The sequence below is a fragment of the Hylaeus volcanicus genome, chromosome 9 (genome assembly GCF_026283585.1).
Source record: "Hylaeus volcanicus isolate JK05 chromosome 9, UHH_iyHylVolc1.0_haploid, whole genome shotgun sequence".
NCBI lineage: Eukaryota > Metazoa > Arthropoda > Insecta > Hymenoptera > Colletidae > Hylaeus > Hylaeus volcanicus.
The window spans coordinates 992,126-1,017,312 of NC_071984.1; the positions used below are offsets into that span (position 1 = coordinate 992,126).

Below are 25,187 nucleotides of genomic sequence, written 5' to 3' on the forward strand. Positions count from 1 at the left end.
AACTGACGATAAATTGTTGGGACGTCGATAAACCGTCGGGACGTCGATAAACCGTTGGGACGTCGATAAACTGTCGATAACCCGTTGGGACGTCGATAAACCGTCGATAAACCGTTGGGACGTCGTTAAACTGTTGATAAACCGTCGATAAACTGTCAATAAACCGTTGGGACGTCGATAAACTGTCGATAAACCGTTGGGACGTCGATAAACTGTCTATAAACTGTCGATAAACGTCCGCTCACTGGACACTGTATACAATTTTTTCGACAACTGTCGCTCACTGCTAAATTACCAACGATGACTTACGATGACTTATGCGCGGCTCTCCCGGAGAGAAATTGCGATCGCCGGATAGTCTTCGTCCGCGTCGGAACAAAAACTTGCCGAGCGAAGAAAACTCCACGTGAACGAGTGGAAGTTGGTTGAAGGGAGGGGGAAGAAAAGGAATCCCTCGCGTGAATGTACACCGGCCACGAAACGATGTTAGTTAACCCGCGTACTAAAGCGGAATACCTGCCAGTACCAAGCATGCTAGGCGGATATCGCGTCCAGGCCGATCTCCCTCCATCGTTTCGCAACCTGCTGTGTAGATACCGGTGCCGCGAGCAGCCACCTTTTTTTTTTTTCCACTCATCTCGAACTCGATTTTTTTCCTTTCTGCCGATCTTCCTGCCGGAAGAAAGCTGAAAATAAATCCGTGAACGTGTTGCACGGAACAAAGTCGGTGAAACGTGGGTGGGTTTCTTCGAAACGATTTGGGACGAGTCCTTTGAAAATTAGAAAAGAAATATATGTATAATATATTATTACTATATTATTAAACGTCGTGAAAGAAAACGTTTGCTTCGCTGTTCATCGAAAATCAAGGATCGAATGGTAACTCTGTAACCTTGCTTTACATTTATTCATTATTCTAGGAATGAAAGATATTCTTGATCGTTAAGTTAAAGAGATAAGGGAATTAAAAGTTGAAATTGTGCAGTCGAAATTTAATGATAACTTTGCTAACAAAATTTGTTAATATTTAAATGTCATTTTGGGACGCACGATAAAATATTTTAATTATACAGGGTGTCCCAAAAATGTTGTTTTGACGAATTGAGTCACCTCCTCCTTTTTAGAAGTCGGTTGAAAAGGATTGGAGAGTTGTTTAGGAGAGAATTATAGAATAACGGAATGTAGTAAAATCATAATTTGTATATGTAGTAGTATGTAGTGAAATTAACAGTACGTTTAGGTGTAGAATTATTAATTCTGGGCTCCTGTAATGAATTATTTGTAACTAGACTGTTGATGTTTCGGGGAATTAATATTTTTTTATGGATAGATGAAAGATAATAACGTTAATTAAAGTATGCTTTGTCTTTTGAATGTTGTAACGTGAATATTTTATATATTTATGCATTTGCATTTTCCAAACATATCGTGTATTTTCTTTTAATTACATTTGTGATAAACGCATAAATATTCGCGGTCCATCTATGACTCTAGTTTAAACGTATATACTTAATTTATCAAGTATGAAGAATATTAAGAGTAAATAATTTGTTAATTTATAAATATTCGTAATTTTGGTACAAGTACAAACCTTCTATGTCCCCAACCTGACGGACATTATTCTTATTGTCATTCTTTATAATTATTGTGATTATTAAGCAGACTTGTAATCCGTTTGAATAATAATAATTAGCAACAATGTATGGCTTCCAATCTTTCTATATATATAGATATACATACGTTGTAATCATTCTAATGGAGACTGGGTCGAGAATCTAGAAAGTTGGCAGTTCAATATACAAGGTGTCCCACATACTCCAACAAAATGTTAGAGGTCCTTGAAATGGGTCCTTTAACAGAAAAGTCCGGGAGGTGATTTGAAACAACATTTTCGCTAAGGAAAAAGTTGTTTCAAATCACCTCCCGAACCATCTCTTTCAAGGTGTTACAACGTTTTTGGGACACCCTGTATATACATAGTGGAGGTGATTTGAAACAACTTTTTCCTTAGCGAAAATGTTGTCCGAGGCTCCGTGACGGAGATATTAACGAAAAACCCCGGACCAATCAGAGCGCGAGTATGCCGGCGGAGGGCGGCCGCCTAGCGCGCAGTCTACGCCTACCGCGGGTGCACCGCCGGCACGTTCGCGCTCTGATTGGTCCGGGGTTTTCTGTTAATATCTCCGTAACGGAGCCTCGGACGACATTTTCGCAAAGGAAAAAGTTGTTTCAAATCACCTCCCGAACCTCCCCTTTCATGGACCTCCAACCTTTTTTCGAACACCCTGTAGAATTGTAGATAATTAAATAATTGGTACCTATGTTATCGATTCAATGTTGAACAATCGCAAGTACTCGAACCACTCGTTTCTAGGACCTCCAACACTTTTAAGACACCCTGTATATTGTACACATGTATATATTTATAAAAAAAATTATTCCAGTATATCAAACCTATTATTTAATTTAAACACATGTCTTCCTATCAGTATTTATGGGATTGACTTTATACAGGGTGTCCCAGAAATGACTTTCAATATTTTTGGAATTTCGAAAATTGAAATCCAAGAAAATTATATTTCTCTTCCTACCGGACGAAAGCTGAAAATAACCTCTTCTTTCAAGGACTTTCAATATTTTTGGAATTTCGAAAATTAAAATCCAAGAAAATTATATTTCTCTTTCCGACATCACCTCCGACATTTTTGGGACACCCTGTATAATAACACAAGGACGAATAAAAATTTCTATTTAAACTAGAGTTAGAAACGATTGAACGAAGGCACAGTAACAATTTCTACATGCAATATAAACAATTGAATGTTTAATAAAACCACAGAATTAATTTCTACACCCAGTACATAACCGCTGTCAATTATTGGATAGGATTGGCTAAATTTGTTCCTCTTTTTTTTTTGTTCAATTTGAAATAAACTACCTTGCGCGCAATAGCACATAAAACAGGAAAGTAACATTACACTATTACCAGCTTAATCTCGATATGAAACTATTTCAACAAACGAAATCTCAATAAAAAAAAATATATATATACGTGTCGAATTCAGTAATCTCCTCCTTTTCGAAGCCGGTTAATAAAAAACTATTAGTCGAATCAAGCAATTTGCTTTGTTCCCTATAAAATACTTTCTATTTTTGTATTTGAAACATCTTTACTATATTTTATAAAATACAAGAAAATTATATTTTTTAAACTAAAATTAGCACGTTTAGGAGGACACACAAATTTAGACTTAATTTAATTTCTTTCTTTTTTTTTTTTATACAAAGGTGTTGAATTTGAAAGTCACCATCGGTTTCTTTTTAATTAGTAGAATTGTATACTTTTCAATGTACATAAATGTAGATCGTGTTCTGTTGAATACAATGACCAGTCACTCGTGGTAGCCACGACAGGAAATAATAAATTTATTCCGTTGCGGCATCGTCCAACAACAGATACAAAACGAAAACGACTGCTTTCGATGAAATATGCAATATTTCTAGAAAAACAAATTTCTGGAAAAAACTGATTGCGATGGACAAATTCTAATTTTAGATGTCTATTTCATACATCAAAATTTATAAAATATACCTAGTTTTATCTGAGGAAGGATTTTACTATCAACTATGCATGATAATATTGCTCCTAAATTAACTTTTAATAACTTCAATTGTTCATCTTCTAAAAACCTATAAAATACACTAGAAATATTTGAAGATAGTGGAAACAACATTTAGTTTGTCGAATAGATAAATTCATTATAATTATTTAAGTGTTTATATCATGTAAATGCACTGTAATAATACAGAGCAAGAACGATATATACAAAATCACTAAAATTGGAGAACTATTTAAGCTTATAATTATAGTACCAAATTATAGATAAACTATAGTAGTGGTTAAATAATCTTTCTGACAGGTAATGCTTTCTAAAAATTATAAAATCGATTACGTTTTTTTTAATCAAAACCTACATTTTCTGTAAATATATTTATGTAAATAGAAACAACACAATGAAATTAATTAAATTACTACAATACGACTCTATTTGAAATCATATATTTAATTATTACCTCATTATTGATATCATTCATGTAAATATTTTTCTATCAATATTTACTCTTTGCTTCTTTACTATAATTTTTTCTGTTAAAAATATAATATACATCATGAAAAAGTGTAATACTCTAGTAGTAACTGTACAATGTTTCTTTCTTTGCACCAAACAAGTTTTCCTTCTTCAGCTTTCCTTTATCAGCAAAAGTAACGGAGACATTTGCGGCGAGTACAATAAACGACACATCCTGTACGCTTAAACTCGTATTGTTAGATCTCTGTCCTGCTTTCTCTCACAATTATTTCCGGTACGTAAATGTATACCTACTTAAGCGATAACAGCATTATGAATGTAACAAAATAAACGTTTTAAAGTCTGTCAACATTTTTCCATTGCGATATCAAATTTACAATCTATGAAAGGAAGATAGTTAATTTTTAAATAATTTTTCAGTAAATTTTAAAGATTAATCACTATTACTATTAGCAGTTCTTAATCTTGGATACTTATGGAAAACATATGGTTAAGAATGAATTATATTATATGTTCATTAAATACCGTTAGGAAGCTAAAAGAATTAGGAACATGCTAAGTGTGTTGTGTACTTATTAACTCAACCAAGTTTTTAAATATATACATGAAATAAAATCAACGACCATTATCCATGTCCCATTATCCAATACAAAAAATTTAAATTGCTTTAAACTGATTCGACAAGGAAAATTGTTTCCCGATGAAATATATTATAATAATTTATGTAAATTTATATATGATGTAATAAAATATACCTGAAAATAGAAGAGGATAACAGAATGATTATTAAATATTATTTAAAATATTATAAATAATACTTTATTATTGTCCTCTAAATGATACTGTTTTCGTTAAGTGTTGTCATATGTATTCTAAATGAGATTCTCTTGTGTTTTCTTTGCCCATATAATATAATTTTACTTTTAAGAACAATTCAATAATTGTTTTAAGCATTTCGTATTTATGTTGTCTAACAAATCCTTGTCTTTAATGTGGGCATTCAAATTTTGAAATAAATTTTCAATATTTAAATTTCTCATGACAGAAATGGTAATTTTTGAAAAACATTTCTTGTTTTTAATTTGTTTTCAATTCTATAAATGTTAAACATTTCTTCTGTAACAGTTATAGTCGAATAAGTATCTTTTCTTGGATATCTCAAACCACCAAGGATTTTTGTACGAATCAAAATTGAATATGCTTCTATTGAAGAGTTCTGTTCAAGAGTTTGATGCATGCGCAGCAGGTAAGTTTCTTTACAGCGTGCATTTCAACAAACCCTGTGACATATACCATGGTGTGCTGTTGAATCAATAAATTCGATAGGAATATCTTCAATAGTTTTCACGTCTTCAACATCTTCTTCAAAAAGTTCCGTAAAGCTCTTCTTAATTCTTTTAGAAGATATTGTCAAGCTTCGATGCCATTTTTGGCAAACTTAAAGCACCTTCTGGCCATTCGAAGTGATCAAAGCTTGCACCCATTACTCTCAAAGTTGAGTACTACTTGGGAACTTGAAAAATATAAATGTTTATCTTTACTTGATGGTACAGTTAAATGGTTAATGATTAAAGGCAGTTATCATGTTGATTAAAAATAATAATATATACAAATTAAATATGAATGCAAGGCAGAAAACCCATGAAATTGTGTAATAAGTATAAGATAAACTAGTTTTCGAGGTTAGGTTAAAATAAATGTACAACTTACATATTATAATGATACACATTTCGAATCAGTTGCTTCTTTTGCTTTATATCTTGTGTTTTTACACAATTCTATAAAAGAATAACGAACCATTGTTTCAGTTCTAGTACTTTATATCTTATGAGTGGTTATTAGTTCTTAGTTTGGCCGCTTTTGGGACATGGCGTCGCCACCGGTCTTGGAACGCAAAATGGCGGCCATTAGCAGTCTATAGGTATACAAGATGTTCCAAAACTGTTGGAGGTCCTTGAAAGGGGTGATTCGGGGGATGATTTAAAACAACTTTTTCCTTAGTGAAAATGTCCGGGGTTTCGTTAAGGAGATATTAAGGGAAAACGTCGACCAATCAGAGCGCGAGTATGCCGGTGGAGCCTAGGCGGCCGCGCTGATTTGCTGCCGCGCGCGGTAGCCTGAACCCCGCGACCAATCAGAGCGCGAGTATGCCGGTGGAGCGCGTAGCCTACGCTACCGCGAGCGCTCCATTGGCATACTCGCGCTCTGATTGGTCGACGTTTTCCCTTAATATCTTCTCAACGAAACCCCGAACAACTTTTTTACAAAGGAAAAAGTTGTTTCAAATCACCCCCCGAACCTCACCTTTCAAGGACCACCGCCATTTTTAGGGCACCCTGTATATCTTCATATGTCTATGTTCTCAGCACGGATAGTACTATACATAGTTATCTACGTAGTAACCAATAGTGACATAGGGTGATATAGTATCAAACAGAACAGGTATATTTCAGTATATTTGTAATTGTTTGTAATCGAACAGAATATTTTCAACATTATGTGTCCGATAAAATTAGAAACGATGCTTTTATCGACAAAATCTTTTTCAGTTGCTTCAAAGCTGTGATAAAATGTAATTACAGTAAGTGGTAAGTTCATAAAGAAAAAGATAAAATAATAATTTAAATCTTTAACTTCTTAAAAATTCTTATCCTTATAGTAATAACTTAATGTGCCATCAGGAAATACAGAAATAATCGTGAGCGATTGTTTCAACGTAAAATGCAACGTCGAACGTGGGACGAGTGTTTGTCTAGGAATTTTAACTTGATTTGAAGTTTGATTAAATTTTGACGCGACACGAGGATTTCCACAAATAAAGAACTTCCAGCTAAACACATTTGTACGAATAATAGTCAATGAGAAAAATGTTCAAGTTTCTAGTACGTTTAAATAAATATTTTTATTATTACTGTTTCCTACGCATAAAAAAAAAAGTAAAAATATTGTTTTTTCATTAGATAACCTTAGGCGTGGGAGTCTATGCTGGTATATACATAAGTCAAAATTATGAGGTATGTTCAAAAACGTTTGTCATTTTTTAATGTAACATAAAGAATTAACTAAGTAATGAAACGTCTACTATGTATACAAAGTAATTTTCTGTTCCAGGTACCTCGTGTAGATGATCCTTCTAAAATAATCGAACGGATAAAGCAATTTGCGGATGAATATAAAAAAAAGTAATAACTAGCAGTAATTTATCTAACGACACATATATCTATATAAATATATGTAAATATACATATATATTATGTTTACGGAATACATTTAAATAAGATGTATTGTACAATTTATATAAGTATGTAACGCATAATTATAATGCATAGTCCTTTTGATTTTATTTAATAAAACATTTTCATGTAGTGTACCGTAACTTTTTATAATTTATGGGCAAAGTAACATATACCTAAATTTACAACAGTTATCTTCCTTAAGTATGTATGTAACATTTTCAATTTAACTCTATCTTACGTCATACATATATAAATCCACCACCGGAATACTCCAATCGTGCTTGAGGTTCCACGAATGCCAACCAATCTGATGCATGCGTTGGTAGTAATCCCATCGACTGACATTTGTACAATGCCAATGCGATGTTTACCAGTTGTCCAAGAAAGTATACAAACTTTTGACCAAACGCATGAGTTCCTTCGATTACTTTAAACGCTATAAAAACAATTCGACAAATGTTCTAAACAACTTTATATAAATGTCAAATTTACTATTAAATAGTAATATATAAATCCCAAAAAAGAATTGTACAAGTTTGTTAGATTTTTAATAAACAATATGTACAAAGTTTCAATCGAAAGATGTGAAACCATATAAATTAAATAATTTAAAATACATAAATACAGTTCTCATTTTTTTAAATAGTTGAATAAATATATATATCTGAAAAATCATGAAAGATAGGCTTTTCAGATTTTGTATACAGATTAATAAAATATCTGAGACTACTATATATCTGACAACTACGATTAAATTAAAGCTTGAAATATAACAAAAATAATGACCTTAATTTTATTAAGTTGTAATAGAAAAAGAGAAATCACAGTGAGAAGCAAATCGATAACATCTAAAGGTCAACGCTAGTCCAAACGTTCAGGCTTAAGGAGATCCATAGAAGGATAAAGCTTGAAAAACACTAGTTTAAACTTTCTCATAAGCAATAAAAAAAAAACTACAGTACTAAACTATGAACTTACTATATACAGTCAGTGTAAGAAGTATTTGTACAGCGATCAATTTAAAATAAATATTTCTTGTACGAATACTTATTACACTGACTGTACGTTACAATTTTTACTTTCATTTAATCAAAAAATTTGTCTACATATATAAGGTGTTCTATGAGCTATAATATTAACAGGTAGAATTTAATAGTATTTAACAGTATTTGAATTTAATAGTATATATGAAAATCTAATATCACGTTAGATTAGAACACCCTATATAAGCACATATATTTGTCCGCATTCATACTTACTTTGTTGAAGAGTAAATAATGCTTTCACTGGCCTAATGATCAGCATACTGACCATCATAATAGGAAATATTGCTATAGAATTACCCGCCATGTACATAATGAATAAATTCATCGGAACTTGTTTCAAAGGACCTAAAGCTAGATCCCATGATTTTTTTATTATCAAGTGATTGGAATCTGTCTCTCTAATAGAATCGGCTGCATGAAACAAAGCAACTGCCGGTGTGTAACCTGGCGGAGAAGGGATGTCCACATTTTTGTCCTGCTTGTTTCTATGACAGACAATGTTATGGGTTTCATAATAATTATAATAATTAAAACAGTTATAGTGTTACTACTATATATATAACGAGAATCATTCTGTTATAAATAGTTGTTGACACGGTATTAATATATACATAATACTATAAAATTTGACTTTCAAATAGGTTTTTACTGCAGTGAGTAACTTCGATATTTCAATACTTTACAATTTTTTTACAGAAAATAGAACACGAAGAGTTTCATTTGTCGAATATTGGGTATTCAAAAAAGTTTGTGGCATTTCTCAAGCATTTGCACGATTTCATTGCATCGTACTGTGATTGGTCAACCACAGCGTTATGCATCTTTGACATCAAAGTTTGATGGAGAATTTGGCTGTAAACAGCAGAAATTTTTTCACAAGCCTGCATAGCATTCTTGCTTTGATCGAAGCGATATTGTAAAATGTAGTGAATTTTCTCATTATTTATCTTCGTGTTCAAGATGTTATATGAAAACAAAATAAAAATTGATAAGTGTATATGGATGTCAAAATTATTCACTGTAATGTAAATAAAGACATGCTACTGCGATACCAATGAAAATAATATATCATAACCTGTATCCTTCATAATTGAAATCTTCATTGTCATTAAAAATCAACAATAATTATTATTACATTAAATTTCTGCAACTAATACCATAGGATGCACAGAAATTTAAGAAACATTCATACTGTTTAATACATTACAAGATATGATACTAACTAGTAGTGGGAGTGGATGTAATTAAAAAAAAAATGGAAATTTGAAAGTATGGTTATTTACTTGTGAGCAAAATCCAGAGCCCATTTGGATCGTTTTGTGTTTTGTTTAACAGCCATCATTACCATTACATGTAGTTTATACTTTTGTATTATTATTGTTTTTTTTTTCTATACTGTATACCACTTCGTGATAGATAGATACATTTAGGCAATAAATACAATATGGTTGCGACCATACAGTGATTGGATTACTTAGACAGGCAACGCTCAGTGAACCGCTCAGTAGGCCGCTCTGCGAGGGCTCATAGAGCGGGTGAGCTTAAACATTTTTCGCAGAGATGGAAAAAAACCCTAGGCTTTGATTAGATCTGAAGTTTGTCGATGTTTTATCTAGTTTCTTTCTTTGGAAAATGTTGAAAAGAGGAAACGAGACAAACATATGGGCAAACTTAAAATTTATTTGAAGCCTAGGGTTTTGCCCATCTCTGCTTCAGACTATACAGGGTGACCCAAAAATGTTGGAAGTCATTAAAATGGATGGTTCGAGAGGTGATTTGAAACAACTTTTTCCTTAGTGAAAATGATGTCGGGGCTTCGTTAAGGAGATATTAAGAGAAAACGTCGACCAATCAGAGCGCGCGTATGGCGGTGGAGCAACCAATCAGAGCGCGCGTATACCATATCCGAGGCGCGCGGCCGCCTCGCGCTCTGATTGGTCAAGGAGCGCGGCCGCCTCGCGCTTTGATTGGTCGACGTTTTCCCTTAATATCTCCTTAACGAGGCCTCACACAACATTTTCGCTAAGGAAAAAGTTGTTTCAAATCACCCCCCGAACCAATTTTACCTTTCAAAATTAATTAAACTGAGAAAATGACTTATGATAATATTATAATAAACACACATTAAGACTTTGTTTCAATTATACAAAAATTTATCTATTTCTTATATACTTTGGCTGTTTTCTTTTTTTCTTTACTCGTAGAATGTTCTCTATTTCTTATTCTTGCTACTTGTAATGCATGGAGTAAGCAACAGTGTCTTCTTTATGGCTTACACATGGGAAAGAACTAGTTGCTAGTTACTAATAACTAGTTACTCATAACTAGTGCCTAGTTACTAATAACTAGTTACTCATAACTAGTGCCTAGTTACTAATAACTAGTTACTAATAACTAGTGCCTAGTTACTAATAACTAGTTACTCAGAACTAGTTACTCGTAACTAGTGCCTAGGTACTAATAACTAGTTACTCAGAACTAGTAACTAGTTACTAGTTGCTGATACCCAGTTACTAGTTACTAGGATAGAGCTCAATGGTAGTACACCCATTGTTTCTTCAAAACACGTGTCTGTTTATCATAACCTAAAATTCATCTGTCATCACTGTCTTAATGATCAAGACAGAACTAGAATATTATCATAGAAACAGAAATACATATTAAAAGTCCAAAATGCTAAGAAGACAAGCAAGGCTTCGTAGGGAGTATCTCTACAGAAAGTCAGTTCAAGACAAATTGAAAAGCATACAAGAGAAAAAAGAGAAACTGAGGCGTAGTCTGGAAGAAAATATTCCCATACATCCAAATCTAAGAAAGGATGCTTTACAAATACAGAAGAGACTGGAATGGGAAGACGCAGGTCCAGAACTGGCTGTGGCCTTGGGAACAGAGACCGGAGGAGCTTTAGGATCCCACGAAGACGATGAGTATCGTTGGGCAGGAGTTGAAGATCCAAAAATTGTGATCACTACCTCTCGTGATCCAAGTTCTAGGTTGAAAATGTTCGTCAAGGAACTGCGATTGATATTTCCCAATTCGCAAAGGATGAATCGAGGAAACTATGAAATGAAGCAGCTCATACATGCCTGTCGGGCGAATGACGTTACAGATTTCATAATCGTGCACGAGCACAGGGGAGTACCCGACTCTCTGGTCATTTGTCACCTGCCGTATGGGCCCACAGCGTACTTTACAATGTCAGATGTTGTTATGAGGCACGACATACCCAATATCGGAACAATGTCGGAGCAATATCCCCATTTAATTTTCCACAATTTCAAAACAAAGTTGGGTACACGAGTCACTAACATTCTAAAGTACCTGTTTCCTGTACCGAAGGAAGACAGCAAGAGAATAATTACTTTTGCGAATCACGACGACTACGTATCGTTTCGGCATCATACGTACAAAAAGGTCAATGGAAAAGACATAGAATTAACAGAAGTCGGACCAAGGTTTCAGTTGAAACTGTACGAAATCAAATTGGGCACGTTAGATGCGGAGACTGCTGCAGACACAGAATGGGCTCTGAGGCCCTACATGAATACTACCCACAAACGAAGATTCTTGTCCAACGAAGACGGTTGGCAACAGGAAGATGATATTTAACTTTCTAGTACTTGAATTATTCGAATAAATATTCTAACAATGTAAATAACAAGCTTTATTTTACATTATACATTATACATTCTTGATTTTATTTTACATTATACATTATACATTATACACTCTTGAGTTTATTTTATTTTATTCAAATAAATATTCTAACAATGTAAATAATAAGCTTTCGTGTCAAACATTGTAAACCTAGCTTAAGCTGTAATTTATAATTATGGTAAAACAGTTGTAATCATTATGAGAAAGGTGTATTGGTTGTATTACTAAATTATAAGAATGCGAGAGGTTTTAATGGGGAGTATGTGAGTTTCTGGTTAATACAATTATTTAATGGCAATTGATTCAATTATAAACAGTTTTATATATTATATATAAATGTATAAATGTTAGTTAGTACATAATTTGAGAGCGTTGAAGACTTCTCTACTTAGCGATGGAGAAAGAATTTCAATTTTCAAGATAAAATCAGGAATGTATAAATGTTTGTTAGTATTTAATTCCAAATATGAAAGAGCAATGCAAAAGCTACAAACTGGTTTGTAGTATTTAATTAACTGTTTGTTAGTATTTAATTTGAGAGCGTTAAAGACTTCTCTACTTAGCGACGAAAAAAGAATTTCAATTTTCAAGATAAATTCAGGAATGTATAAATGTTTATTAGTACTTAATTTAAGAGCATTGAAGACTTTTCTGGATAGCGACATAGAAAGAGTAAATATATATATAATACAGGATCTAATACGTTATCTTGTGGCAAGTCAGAATTAATAGGAAATACTTCACTCACAACCCAAGTCTCAACCTGATGGACATTACAATGTATCTATATTGAAATTTCAATACCCATGAAATGTTGCTTATTGTTATTATCTTCTTACAATTATAATTATTAAGTACACTTGTAACCTATTAAAAAAACAATAATAAGCAAAATTTGTTGGTTGATGAACTTGGAACAATTATATATATAATATGAATGTAATGTATATTGGGATTATAGTTTAAATACAATTTATTCGAATAACATTCTAATCTTTTTCTGATTTTCCTTCCTTCTTTCTAGCTTCTTTCACAATGAATGCTTAAACTAAATAAAATTATATATATATATAAATATATAATAATATAAATTTCTAATAATATAGATGTAGTGGTTTTGCCAATTGATTCGATTGTAAACAGTTTTATATATACATGGATTAAATAATATTAATTTTTAATAATACATTCAGTCTTTTCAAATGTTCTAATTTATTTATAATCAAATTTTGTATTGTATTAGATGCATAAGCCGCGTTATACGAAATTCTATACAGGGTGTCCCAAATATGTTGTAACATCTTGAAAGGGGTGGTTCGGAAGGTGATTTGAAACAACTTTTTCCTTAGCTAAAATGTTGTCCGCGGCTTCGTTGAGGAGATATTAACAGAAAACACTGACCAATCAGCGGCCGCTCCATTGGCATACTCGCGCTCTGATTGGTCGGGGAGCACGCCCGCCACGGGGTCTGATTGGTCGAGGATCGCGGCCGCCTCGCGCTATGATTGTCGGGGAGCGCGGCCGCCACGCGCTCTGATTGGTCGAGGAGCGTGGCCGCCTCGCGCTATGATTGGTCGTTCCACCAGCGTACTCGCGCTCTGATTGGTCGGGGTTTTCCGTTAATATCTCCTCAACAAAGCTTCGGACAACATTTTCGCTAAGAAAAAAGTTGTTTCAAATCACCCCCTGAACCACCCCTTTCAACGACTTCCAACATTTTTGGAACACTCTGTATAAATAAAATGATCGAACAGCATAGAGAGTTTGAAATTTTGCGCGTCGCCAAGATGCGCGTGCGAGATGCGCAGTAGTGCCCTCCAGTTTTCTCCATGGCAGTTGTTTTTAAAAACGTCACACGAATAAAACGAAGGATTCCACGGATTTAACGAAGGAGTTTAGCTCCCGTAAAAGGAAAAAAAAACGAAATTTCGTCAGATGAGCACTTTTTGTAAGGTCGAAAAAAGCTCGCTGTGCCGCGATGCAAACTAACGTTCGTAAGCCCGCGAAATCCGAGAAGACGCCACGGCGCAAGAAGCTCGCCACGGAGCAACAGAGCGCCGCTATGGATATGTTCGTAACACCGAAACGTCAAAAGAGTGACGGTGAGATCAGCATTTATTTAATAAGGAAAGATATATCGTAGATCAGTTGCTTGTATTGCTCGTGTACGTTTGCAGTTTTTCTGCATGATTGTCCGCGTACAGTAGTTAATTTGTCGATTTACTTGGCGATATTTTGGTCCGAGCTGAGTTTTCGTTACTAGCGCTTTTTCTTCGACGCGGTCAACCCTGGAACTAACATCTACAATATTTTCTAGGTTATGTTTTCCTTTTTCGAATTCAATCAAACAAAATTATACACTGATGCGATTAAATGAAATCTTTGTTATGAAATACATATGAACCCTGGCACTTTTCACTAATTTTCGAAATCACAATTCTATATATATATATAGCAAATATTAAGTTCATATAGTTTTCTAATTTTTGTTGTGAATGTTACAGGCAAATAGAAGTATTAAAGTTTTATATATGTACCAGTTTGTAGCTCTTGTATTGCTCTTTCATATTCGGAATTAAGTACTAACATTTATACATTCCTGATTTTATTTTGAAAATTGAAATTCTTTCTCCGTTGCTAAGTAGAGAAGTCTTCAACGCTCTCAAATTAAATACTAACGAACATTATACATTATACATTCTTGATTTTATTTTATATTATACGTTATACATTCTTATTTATACATTATACAGTCCTGATTTTATTTTGAAAATTCAAATTCTTTCTACATTGTTCAGCTGAGAAGTCTTCAACACTCTAAAATCAAGTACGTCAATTAAATGATACTTGTCACAAGCTATATTAACTTCTTAAAAAAGTTCCAAAGTCCTATTTCCGATACCATCATAAAAAGAATTCCAATTTCCATGATATTTCTAAATTAATAAAATCAAAAATAGACAATCACAGTATTTAATATAATACGGTATAACAGTGCAATTGAAGAACATATATAATATGAAACTTAAATACTTTTATTTAGTTTAAACATTCATTCTGAAAGAAGCTAGAAAGAAGAAATGAAAATCAGAACAAAATTAGAATCCTATTCGAATAAATTGTCTTTAAACTATAATCCTACACATTGCATTCATATTGAATTATATATGGAAAGTACAATTAAGATTGCAATAAAACACCAAGCTCCTCTCGATTTGCTTAAATATTAAATCTATCTTTTCCCCATAACGTAGACACAAATCAACTTGAACTAATTTTTGGGAATACGATTGTATACCAACTATATCGCAAACAGAAACATCAACACCCAGAAAGAATTGCTTGCGTTTCAATCAATATCACATGATACTCTTCTCAATAAAATCTTCCTCTGAGATATACCACATTTATATACAATCTTCTTACAAAGCATACAAGAGACTTTCCTCGCACTTAAACATAACATTCAATCTAAAAGAATAATACGCGTCCACGAGATGTAATTCTACCAAACGTTTAATGTATCCATAAGAGAACACTAAGTGCAGTAAACTATGTTTGGATGTTCACGATACGTTGTTATGTTTGCATATATATCTATCTTGACTCCCCCGATTGCTGTGAGAGTGGTAGTTAGCCCCTGAAAATGTATATTGGTCCCTTTCTCTTTCTTGGCAAGGTGCAGTCCGCTTTATCTTTCAGATCTAGAGGTCACTGGTATCTCCCGCAGTGGCCGTGTCAGAAAGAAATCATCCAAACTCGTTGACTTTGAATCGCCAGATGATTTTACGGATAAGAAGTACAAACTACAGAAGGTTCAGCAATTACAAGCTCAACAACTGTTGGACAGATATGAGACGCAGCATATGTCACCCAGCCATTCCATACAACATGGAAGTGGTGGGAGGCAGAGGAAAAATTCTAGTTCCAGTTCCGGACAGCAGAGAATCAAAACAGAGACATTGTCCGATAACGAAGGCCAGTCGTCTGGATCTGAATCTGACGATCCAAGTGGACTGAACGAATATGAAAGATACAGTATGGATTCTGTGAGTGACGATGACATAGATCCTCTCATGATAGATGACAGAGAGGCAGGATTCAGAAAGCTCGAACCACCTGGTCAGGAAACTCCTTCGCAAGCGAACAGTTTGTACATGCTTGAGAAATGTAAAAAGAAACTGATTATCAAAGATGGGAAAATAATTGGTAGAATGAAGGCACAGCGAAAAGACAAAGGGGTATGTACGAAATGAAAGTTACTAAGGAGGTTATCATACGATTCAATGATGTTCTTTTTAGAAAACAAGATTCACCGCTTACATGTTGTGGGCTAAAGAGATTAGGCAAGAGTTACTCGAGCAATGTCCTTACATGGGTATTTAAACTTTCATTGTTTTTCTATGATCGAATGGAGCCAGCGAACAGTGCTAATATGATATTTGTGAAAAATTTTTGTAGATTTTGCAGCTATTTCTAAACGTTTAGGAGAACTGTGGGCTACGGTTCCGAATCTGGAAAAGTATAACTGGCGCAGACGCGCGAAACGCTTGGCAGCGAAGCCTCACTCTTTACCACCGAGTAAAGATGAGCCAGTTTGGAAAATGCCGCCGCCAGCCTCGCGAAAAAAGTTCATTAACAAAATTGGTGGGTTTGTTGGTTCTCATGTATTCATCATTTTTCACGAGTACGTCGTTAAAGTTACGTGGGTAGCTCGTTCATCCTAATTTGCTTCTCGTGCACGCGTATTAGACGAACATTGATCGGGCAAATTATTGTTTTCTATTTTTTTTTTATGGCTAAAGTTTATCTAGTAGATGTTTCATCCTCATTTGTTTTGTATGCATGCATCTTTAGAGGTAGAACCCATGAACAGTAAGCTGTGGCATTTTAGAGCGACATTTTTTTAGAGAAACTGATAGCAGGAGGTGAAACAAACATTTTTGGTGCAAGGAAACAATTTTAAAAATACGATTTTCTATTTGGAATACAGTGGGTGTAGAATGTATTCCTACACCAATCAATTTTTCAAAAAACTTTTGTGTGAAATTGTAGTTTCTTAACTTCTTTTTTTATATTCAATGATTACAAACAACATTTATTAGTTAATATAATTTGTGAAATTGACAAAAAAATGGGAAAAGTGGGTAAAAGTATGGAAGCAATAAGTATTTGTATGATTCTTATGACGAACCATTTAGAGTAGAGTTTATTGCTCCGTAGGAATTAGAAAACATCAAATTTTTAGTAAAGTACTTTTAAAAATGGCTCTAATAGAGGAATCGAAGAAGATCCCACTTCGAACAACTAATAATTTAGTTAATTTAATGCTTCGAAGAGTTGCAATAATTATAAAATCAAAAGGAAATCCCTACGAAGGAAGTATTATATGTATACTTATAATGTAATATATATATGTATTTTTTTTTTTAATGAAGTTTTAAAAATTAAACAGTTGTGCTAATACTTATTCCTTCAATATTTCTATCGATTAATTGTTTCTTTTTTTTGTTAATTTCATAACTTACATAAATAGCTATTTTCTTTGGTACTCTATCTATTCTAGAGATTGTGAGAATATGTAGAATGTTATTGTTTATCAAAAATAAGTTAATAAATGACAATTTTACAAAAATTACAATTTTTGGAAATTGATCGGTGTGCGAATACTTTCTACACCCACTGTATACGTGGGTAAATGTTTCTCTTCCTTTCAAGAATATTTTTAGAAATACACAGATTTGTAGGGGATATGATCTACAAAAAAAAAAAAATATAGAAGTCGAATTGAGTAACCTCTTCCTTTTCGAAGTCGGTTAAAAAGTATTGTGAATCGAGTTTGTATGGCCAGCACTTCTCGAATTATAAAGCTTGATATACAATTTTTAATTGGAACTGGTGTGAAATCATACAGAAAACCAGTCTTTTGGAAATAATTCACAAAATACAGTCAGCGTAATAAGTATTCGTACAGGAACCATTTATTTTAAATGGGTACGAATACCTTTTACACTGACTTATTGTTTAGTTTAATATTATATAAGAAAGCTTCTCTTTAGTGAATTAAAATACATATTTCTCATGCAGACATTCCTTTTTTTAACGTACCAGAAATTTTCAAAAAATTAGTTTCTCGCAAGTAACTCAGGAAATTTTAATTTTGAATTCAAAGTACTACCCATAATACATCAGTTAATTCATACAAATATATTATGAATCTCTTTTCTCATCTTGCAACGATATTCACTCAAATTTCAACAAGTTCTTCAAGTATATTTCAAATGGAAAATCGTATTTCTCAATGAATATAGTTTGTAATGGAGATACAAATTTTTACCTTCCACGAAAATGTTTGTTTTATTATCATCACTTAAAAATATTGCTGTAAAATGACACATCCTGACAAACAGTCTGACGAAAATAGAGCATTTTATGGTATTCTTTTGTTTCTTCAATTCCAGGTAATGGGAAAGAGCAAAAACCAGCTACCTCGAAAAAGACTATACAGCTAGGCCTACCTTCCGTTGTAGGAAACGTACCAGTGTCTCCACCGTCGAATCGAACAGGAAAAGACTTGGTTAACGAGCCCATGATAGGCACAGGAATGTACAAAGTTGTTGGAACACAGCCTATAGACGTAGCTGCCCATTTAAAGCTTCTTGGCGAGAGTTTGACCATCATTGGCGAACGATTGAAAGAACACGACGGGCAGATAGCTGTTTCGGGCAGTCTGTCGGTTCTCCTGGACTCTTTACTCTGCGCTCTGGGTCCCCTGATCTGTCTCACCCAACAGATCCCAGAAACCAACGGAGCCAAACACGAAACACTCTCTCAAATGCTCGACAATATCGCCTACCTTATGCCTGGTTTATAATGCATGGAAAACTGGAAAACACTGGAAAACTATTCTGTAATAATCCACACTGTGTATATATATGTATATATATGGAGGATTTTATCAAATATTGCACAAAGATACGAACTCGAAATTTTCGATGTTAATTTCTCATGAAATACTGGTAAAATATGACGAAACAAAGAAAAAACGCCCTTGTTAAACCCTCTGAGTCTATAATTAATTGCAATATGCAGTGGGCAAGATTTAGAGCTCAACATTATTTATTAATGTAGAAATATATAAAAACAACGAATTAAAAGAATACAGTCAGCGTAATAAGTATTTGTACAGGAACCATTTATTTTAAATGGGTTGCTGTACGAATACCTTTTACATTGACCGTATTGGTTTTTCAAATATTATACAATAAAGCTTCTCTGTGGTTCGCCATTTTTGAAGAATTCAGAAAATTTCCAACAGAAAATGTAGTTCTGCTTTCTCCCTTCTGTATTATTTTTCTACATTAATATATAAGTAGAATAAATTTATTTCTAAATTTTGACCACTCAATTATGGACTTGAAGGGTTCAACGATGTCTCTTTTTCTCTGTCTGATTGCATTTTACCTGATCATATTTTATTAATCTGATATTTTACCTAATCTGTATTATACCAGAACTCGATGGAAAATCGACAGTTAATTCATACAAATAAATTATGAATCTCTTTTTTCATCTTGTAACTATATTCACTGAAATTTCAATTAAAATTTCAACCATTTTCCAATTTGATGGAAGATCGACAGAAAATTTGTAGAGCGCGTCTTTGTTCAATATTTGAGAGGATCACATACACATTCTTACACATACACGCGTGCTCGCTAGAAGTTATAGTCAGCGATGTTTCTGAATGGATAAACGCGACAACAGGAGAAACACGAGGTCGACGACTTTGTTATATCGTGTCTGCTTGTGAAAGTATAATATTTTATATAAATAACATGTTTGTACAAAAATATAATAAATATTTAAATAGTTCGATTATAACTAACTGTACAGGATGAATAATCACGAGGTTTTTATTGTTGGTCCGGTAGGATGCGAGGACAAGTGCAGAACAAATTCTTGTCGCCGTATATGTCGTCTATTCGGCCAACGCTTGGCCAAATCTTGTTTCCTCTCACGAATGACTGAAACAATTTAATTTAATATAACAAGCGTATTCTAATTTTTATTCTAATTACCGTTACTATTTGTTACTAGCATCGACTGAAAGTGCTTAAAATACTTACTGAAGGAAATGCTGCTAATTCTCGCGAATAAGGTCGATCCCAAGTACTCGAAATCACTTGTTCTTGAGTGTGGGGCGCCATTTTTAATGGATTCTTTGCAATATCTAACTTTCCAGCTTCGATATCGCTAATTTCTTGCCTTACAGCTACAAAACAAAATACAAATTATTTAGATTAATGTTTTAGATTATTTAAATTGTTTAAAATGATTATTCGATAAGAAGAATATCTAACTTTCAAGCTTCAACATCACTAATTTCTCACAGCTACAAAATAAAATACAAACTATTTGAAATTATTATTCGATAAGGAACATAGTAATCTTACAAATAAGAGCGTTGCAGAATCTATCCAATTCCCCCTTGTCCTCAGATTCAGTCGGTTCTATCATTAACGTGCCTGCCACAGGCCAGCTCATCGTAGGAGCATGGAAACCATAGTCCATCAACCTCTTTGCTATGTCTGCAGCCTCAACATTGGCTGTTTTCTTGAAATCTCTCACGTCCAAGATGAACTCGTGGGCTACCAACCCAGTCTTTCCTTTGTACAGAGTCTTGTAAAACTTCTCTAGTCTCTTGCTCATGTAGTTGGCGTTGAGAATAGCGACCTGAGTGGCCTTCCTCAACCCTTTTGGGCCCATCATCTTGATGTAGGCCCAGGAAATTGGTAAAATGGCTGACGAACCAAAGGGGGCAGCTGACACTGCGCCAGATTGTTTCACATTGTTGATGCCATTGGTGGCGCAGTTAATTATAGGATGAGATGGAAGAAAAGGGGCGAGATGTCTTTTACTGCAAATAAAATAATATAATAATCACCTGCCATTTAACCTAAAATATCTCTGTTAATTTTAATGGCATGGAAAAATTGTTTCGACAGAAACTCTACGGTTTCTAGTTTTTCTCATGGAACAGGGTATTTTCAATATTGTAGCTGGTGGAAAGGCGAATTCAAAGGTGTATAATAAGGTTGAGAAGAGTGACTGTTAAAAAACCAAAGAGTCTTTTCATTAGCTACAATGCTACTATGTTAAAAATAATACTCCATTTCATTAAAAAAAATATTGATGACCTTGAAATTTTGCTAAATATAACCTTAAGATACTTTTTCTGCATATGGCAATATTGTCCCATAGAAACTGAAGAGTTTCTGTCCAAATAAATTTTCAATATCATTAAAAATAACAAAGATACTTCAGGTTTGACTCTCCTAGATTTCTTAATAATAACTTCTCTCCAAGATCACCTGAAGGTCACCTTATTCTACACCTCTGAATTCGTCTTCTCATTAGCTACAATATTGCAATATTGAGAATATCCCATTTAAGTTCCATTTAAGAAAACATTAGTATGATCCAGTTCTAACCAAACATCTTTTTTCTAAGACATCTCTTCGAAATTTTATTTACAAATCTTAGGTGACTCACGCTGTATATTAGTTTTATTATAAAGTGCACTTATTACTGTATTACTATTACTGTATTTTTCCTATTTACACCAACACTACTTACACTCCGATGGGTCCCATTCCTGGTCCTCCGCCTCCATGAGGAATGCAAAATGTCTTGTGTAAATTCAAGTGTGATACATCACTGCCATAATCACCTGGACGACACAGTCCAACCTGAGCATTCATATTAGCTCCGTCTAAGTACACCTGACCCCCAGCCTGATGAACCATGGAGCAAATGTCACCAATGGTCTCTTCGAACACACCATTCGTAGATGGGTAGGTTATCATCAAACAAGACAACGTCTCTCTGTGTTTGTCAATCATCTCTGTTAAATGCGCAATGTCTACAGAACCGTCTTTCCGCACCAGGATAGGTTTCACTTGCATGCCAGCCATCTGAGCAGAAGCAGGGTTCGTACCATGAGCTGAGATAGGGATCAAGCAGACTTGCCGATGCTTGTTTCCATTGGACTCGTGGTAGCATTGTATAGCTCTCAACCCAGCATACTCTCCTTGAGCTCCACTATTCGGTTGGAAACTTATGTTGTCGTAGCCAGTTATGGCACACAGATCCCTCTCCAGTTCTGCGAACAACTGTTGGTACCCTTTGGCTTGCTCGATAGGAACAAAAGGATGGATGTCTGTGAAACCTGGTAAGCTGCAAGGCATCATCTCTGTTGTGGAATTCAGTTTCATCGTACAGGATCCCTGTTGACATAATTATAAATGTAATTTAGTAACTAATTGCGTTTAACAATTAAAACCAATTTATACAAAGAATTTACCAGTGGTATCATACTGTGCACAAGAGACACATCTTTATTTTCTAAAGATTTCATGTATCGGACTATCCTTGTTTCAGACCGATGACTGTTGAACACAGGATGCTGCAAAAATGATGTGGTGCGAGCAAATTGGGACTTATTTAGGCTTCTATTCATGCAAGATTCGTCCCGACATACATCCTCGACTGTTGTTTCAGCACAAAATACCTTGTAAATATCATTCACATCCTGAACTGTAGTGGTCTCATCCAGAGATATACCAACCCCATCATTGTAGTACCTGAAGAAGTCACTAGCATTTTATCGACTGCGAAAACCACAACTAATTACCTCAAGAATATTCACTGCGAAAGCATTCAGACATTCAGTGACCGGTTACCTGAAGTTTATCTTAAGTGCAGCTGCATTTTCCTTTATACTTTTTATAGGCACCATAGGCACTACTTTGATGGTATCAAAGAAGTATTGGTTCTCTACTTTATTCCCAGCATCCTCTAAGCCTTTCGCAAGAATCAGAGTCAGGTTGTGTACTCTGTTCGCTATGTTCTTTATTCCATCAGATCCATGGTACACCACATACATTGCAGACATGTTAGCCAGCAATGCTTGCGCAGTACAAATGTTGCTAGTGGCTTTATCGCGTCTGATGTGTTGCTCGCGCGTTTGGAGGGCTAAACGATAAGCATCCTGACCGTTCGAGTCCTTCGTGACACCGATCATTCTGCCAGGCATCAGGCGCACCAGTTTTTCCCTGCACGCGAAGAATCCAGCGTGAGGTCCTCCGTATCCAAGCGGTACACCGAAACGTTGACTCGTGCCAACGCATATGTCGACTCCAAATTCGCTCGGTGGTCGTAGTATCGCCAGTGCCAATAAGTCGGTAGCTGCACAGACTAGCGTCTGGAATAAAAGTCTCACTTCAACTTTTTTAATTTCATTTGTTTGGGAATAAATAATGTTATTCGATGCACCTATTTATTTTAAATAACAGGTGTTTCAAATATATTATTTTATATAAATTTGTCTAAGGTTGACGTACACCATCCTCATGCACCCTCTTCACAAAGTCCTCGAAACAGTAAATAGATCCAGTGGTATCCGGATACTGTGCAAGAACTCCAGCAATATCCTTCGCACCGGTGTCAATTTGAAAAACATCACCAATTTCCATTTGGAGGCCCAGAGAACTGGCACGTGTAGCAATCACGCTGATCGTTTGAGGATGAACTTTGTCAGACACAAACAGCTTTTTTCTTTTGTTTCTTCTGTAAGCTAGAGCCAGGGCTTCGGCAGCTGCTGTGCCTTCGTCTAGAAGGGACGCATTTGCTACTTCCATTCCAGTTAAATCGCATATCATTGTTTGGTAATTCAGTAAACCTTCCAGCCTGCCTTGAGAAATCTCTGGCTGGTACGGTGTATATTGCGTTGTCCTATAATGAAACTTGATTAACTTCTACGATCATCTTAAATCTTTTGAAAATTATGGTCCGGTGTATCTCACCATCCTGGATTTTCGAATATGTTTCTCAAAATAGTATGAGGAACGCAGCAATTATGATAGCCCATGCCAATGTAGGAACGCCATACATCATTCTTCTCAGAAATATTTGTGATTCTCTTCAATAATTCATACTCCGCTGAAATAAAATAAGTATCACATGTAATCATTGAAAAAAAGTATGAAATATTTGTATATATTCTTCTCAGAAATATTTTTTTTTTTATATATAATCGTTGAAAAAAAGTATGAAATGAAATAAGTCGACAATAAATAGGACCATGATCTCGGGTTTCTACTTTGTAAATCACGTGAATACTTATCTGAATGCACGAGAATGACCTCTGACACAAGATACACTTAATGAATAACAAAAGGTCAACTTATTTACGCTATATAGTAAAAATGTTGTTGTCGATGAAACGTTTGTTTTGTTTAAATATTTCAATACGAGATTTCGAGATTCAAAATACGTTTCGTAAGCAAAATAATTCTAACGATGTATCAAAAATGTTTTTATCGAAACATGATGGCTCAGTATCGAAAGGTTATCATTGCTCACATGTTTCTTATCAAAAGTCTCGTGACTCGTCACGTTTTCCACACGATTCTCTTCTTTCAACTGCTTCAACGTGTTCTAAACGTTCGTATTCGCACAAATGTTTCACATAAATTTATAATTTTATTATAATATATATATAATTTATTTTATCTAACTTATTATTTTACTTACTAACTGGTTCTTCGATTTCCAATTCCCCTTTGTAAAGAATCTTTGCTGGAATTGCTGCTTTCGTCATTTCATCCAAGCTCTATAAAATTATAAATACTGTGACTAATTTATAACTTGTTGTCTTTGATAAGTACAGAATCATTACCTTATAGCCAACAGTTTTTAACATTTCCAATTGTTCTTGTTCCCTCGGTCCGATATGCCTAATTTGAAACTCATCCTTTCGTAGAAGAAGCTTCTCAATACTTTCCATCCGTACATTGCTTGATGTTAATCCACGGATCACACTGTGTTTATTTAACAATCTCGAACACTTTGCTATTTCCAAAATGTGTAACATGATCGATTGCAAATTCCAAGTACCAAGCACCGATTATATCACATGCGATATTTAGAAATTCATATATAATTATAACTACACTCTTAATGCTAGAATTAAACTCTGTAATTACTTAGATTCTGGAAAACTAAGGAACGTATTGAAGTGGAGGGAGATTTTATACCCCAAGACCTATCGTTCGATGATGTCACAACTCTTGATTACAGCTTGAACTTTTGTA

At 34.3% G+C, this 25,187-nt stretch overlaps 5 protein-coding genes and 1 long non-coding RNA gene across 14 annotated transcripts in view; 3 read left to right on the forward strand and 3 right to left on the reverse strand.

Moving 5' to 3' along the window:
• LOC128881979 (long-chain fatty acid transport protein 4-like) overlaps positions 1-460 on the reverse strand; it is a 51,322-nt gene extending 50,862 nt beyond the window's left edge. The window contains exon 1 of the mRNA XM_054133486.1: positions 310-460. The gene's annotated coding sequence lies outside the window, so the exon portion shown is untranslated. The remainder of the gene's footprint in view (positions 1-309) is intronic.
• LOC128881981 (uncharacterized) overlaps positions 1-7,291 on the forward strand; it is a 27,170-nt gene extending 19,879 nt beyond the window's left edge. For 3 of the 8 annotated variants that reach the window (XR_008458235.1, XR_008458236.1, XR_008458233.1), the window contains 4 exons: positions 6,641-6,679; positions 6,773-6,973; positions 7,052-7,105; positions 7,203-7,291. This is a non-coding gene — a long non-coding RNA (uncharacterized LOC128881981). The other 5 variants (XR_008458232.1, XR_008458231.1, XR_008458234.1 and 2 more) reach the window with 5 other exon arrangements.
• Positions 7,292-7,454: 163 nt separating this feature from the next.
• On the reverse strand, positions 7,455-9,849 carry LOC128881980 (ER membrane protein complex subunit 4). Its single transcript, XM_054133487.1, has 3 exons — positions 9,657-9,849; positions 8,587-8,858; positions 7,455-7,763 (listed from the first exon to the last, which is right to left on the reverse strand). Exons 1-3 carry the CDS (start codon positions 9,719-9,721, stop codon positions 7,567-7,569), a joined length of 534 nt encoding a protein of 177 aa, XP_053989462.1. The 5' UTR covers positions 9,722-9,849; the 3' UTR covers positions 7,455-7,566.
• Positions 9,850-10,909: 1,060 nt separating this feature from the next.
• Positions 10,910-12,737, forward strand: LOC128881751 (U3 small nucleolar ribonucleoprotein protein IMP4). Its single transcript, XM_054133044.1, has one exon. It carries the CDS (start codon positions 11,047-11,049, stop codon positions 11,980-11,982), a length of 936 nt encoding a protein of 311 aa, XP_053989019.1. The 5' UTR covers positions 10,910-11,046; the 3' UTR covers positions 11,983-12,737.
• A 1,092-nt stretch (positions 12,738-13,829) lies between these two features.
• On the forward strand, positions 13,830-19,914 carry LOC128881750 (HMG box-containing protein 4). 2 transcript variants are annotated; one of them, XM_054133041.1, is made up of 5 exons: positions 13,830-14,132; positions 15,733-16,271; positions 16,333-16,408; positions 16,492-16,677; positions 18,492-19,914. In XM_054133041.1, the coding sequence occupies exons 1-5, from the start codon at positions 14,009-14,011 to the stop codon at positions 18,902-18,904; spliced, it is 1,338 nt and encodes a 445-aa protein (XP_053989016.1). In that variant the 5' UTR covers positions 13,830-14,008; the 3' UTR covers positions 18,905-19,914. The 2 variants fall into 2 exon arrangements, with proteins under 2 accessions (XP_053989016.1, XP_053989018.1); XM_054133043.1 differs by having other exon boundaries at positions 13,831-14,132; positions 15,739-16,271.
• Positions 19,833-25,080, reverse strand: LOC128881748 (glycine dehydrogenase (decarboxylating), mitochondrial). The gene is made up of 10 exons (XM_054133039.1): positions 24,773-25,080; positions 24,628-24,706; positions 23,898-24,033; positions 23,436-23,826; positions 22,776-23,296; positions 22,397-22,676; positions 21,670-22,319; positions 20,487-20,950; positions 20,160-20,305; positions 19,833-20,057 (listed from the first exon to the last, which is right to left on the reverse strand). The coding sequence occupies exons 1-10, from the start codon at positions 24,965-24,967 to the stop codon at positions 19,947-19,949; spliced, it is 2,973 nt and encodes a 990-aa protein (XP_053989014.1). The 5' UTR covers positions 24,968-25,080; the 3' UTR covers positions 19,833-19,946.
• Positions 25,081-25,187: the final 107 nt, after the last annotated feature.

Bases quoted from the DNA above. Each gene is read 5' to 3' on its own strand.
- LOC128881980 (XM_054133487.1), bottom strand. From the start codon at position 9,721: ATGGTAATGATGGCTGTTAAACAAAACACAAAACGATCCAAATGGGCT. The intron at 8,859-9,656 runs GTAAATAACCAT...TGTCTGTCATAG, and splicing joins GCTCTGGATTTTGCTCACAA to AAACAAGCAGGACAAAAATG. The intron at 7,764-8,586 runs GTAAGTATGAAT...TTGTTTTTATAG, and splicing joins ATTATTTACTCTTCAACAAA to CGTTTAAAGTAATCGAAGGA.
- LOC128881751 (XM_054133044.1), top strand. From the start codon at position 11,047: ATGCTAAGAAGACAAGCAAGGCTTCGTAGGGAGTATCTCTACAGAAAG.
- LOC128881750 (XM_054133041.1), top strand. From the start codon at position 14,009: ATGCAAACTAACGTTCGTAAGCCCGCGAAATCCGAGAAGACGCCACGG. The intron at 14,133-15,732 runs GTGAGATCAGCA...TTTATCTTTCAG, and splicing joins GAAACGTCAAAAGAGTGACG to ATCTAGAGGTCACTGGTATC. The intron at 16,678-18,491 runs GTGGGTTTGTTG...CTTCAATTCCAG, and splicing joins AAAGTTCATTAACAAAATTG to GTAATGGGAAAGAGCAAAAA.
- LOC128881748 (XM_054133039.1), bottom strand. From the start codon at position 24,967: ATGTTACACATTTTGGAAATAGCAAAGTGTTCGAGATTGTTAAATAAA. The intron at 23,297-23,435 runs GTACGTCAACCT...CTTTTATTCCAG, and splicing joins AGAGGGTGCATGAGGATGGT to ACGCTAGTCTGTGCAGCTAC. The intron at 22,677-22,775 runs GTAACCGGTCAC...TGACTTCTTCAG, and splicing joins GCACTTAAGATAAACTTCAG to GTACTACAATGATGGGGTTG.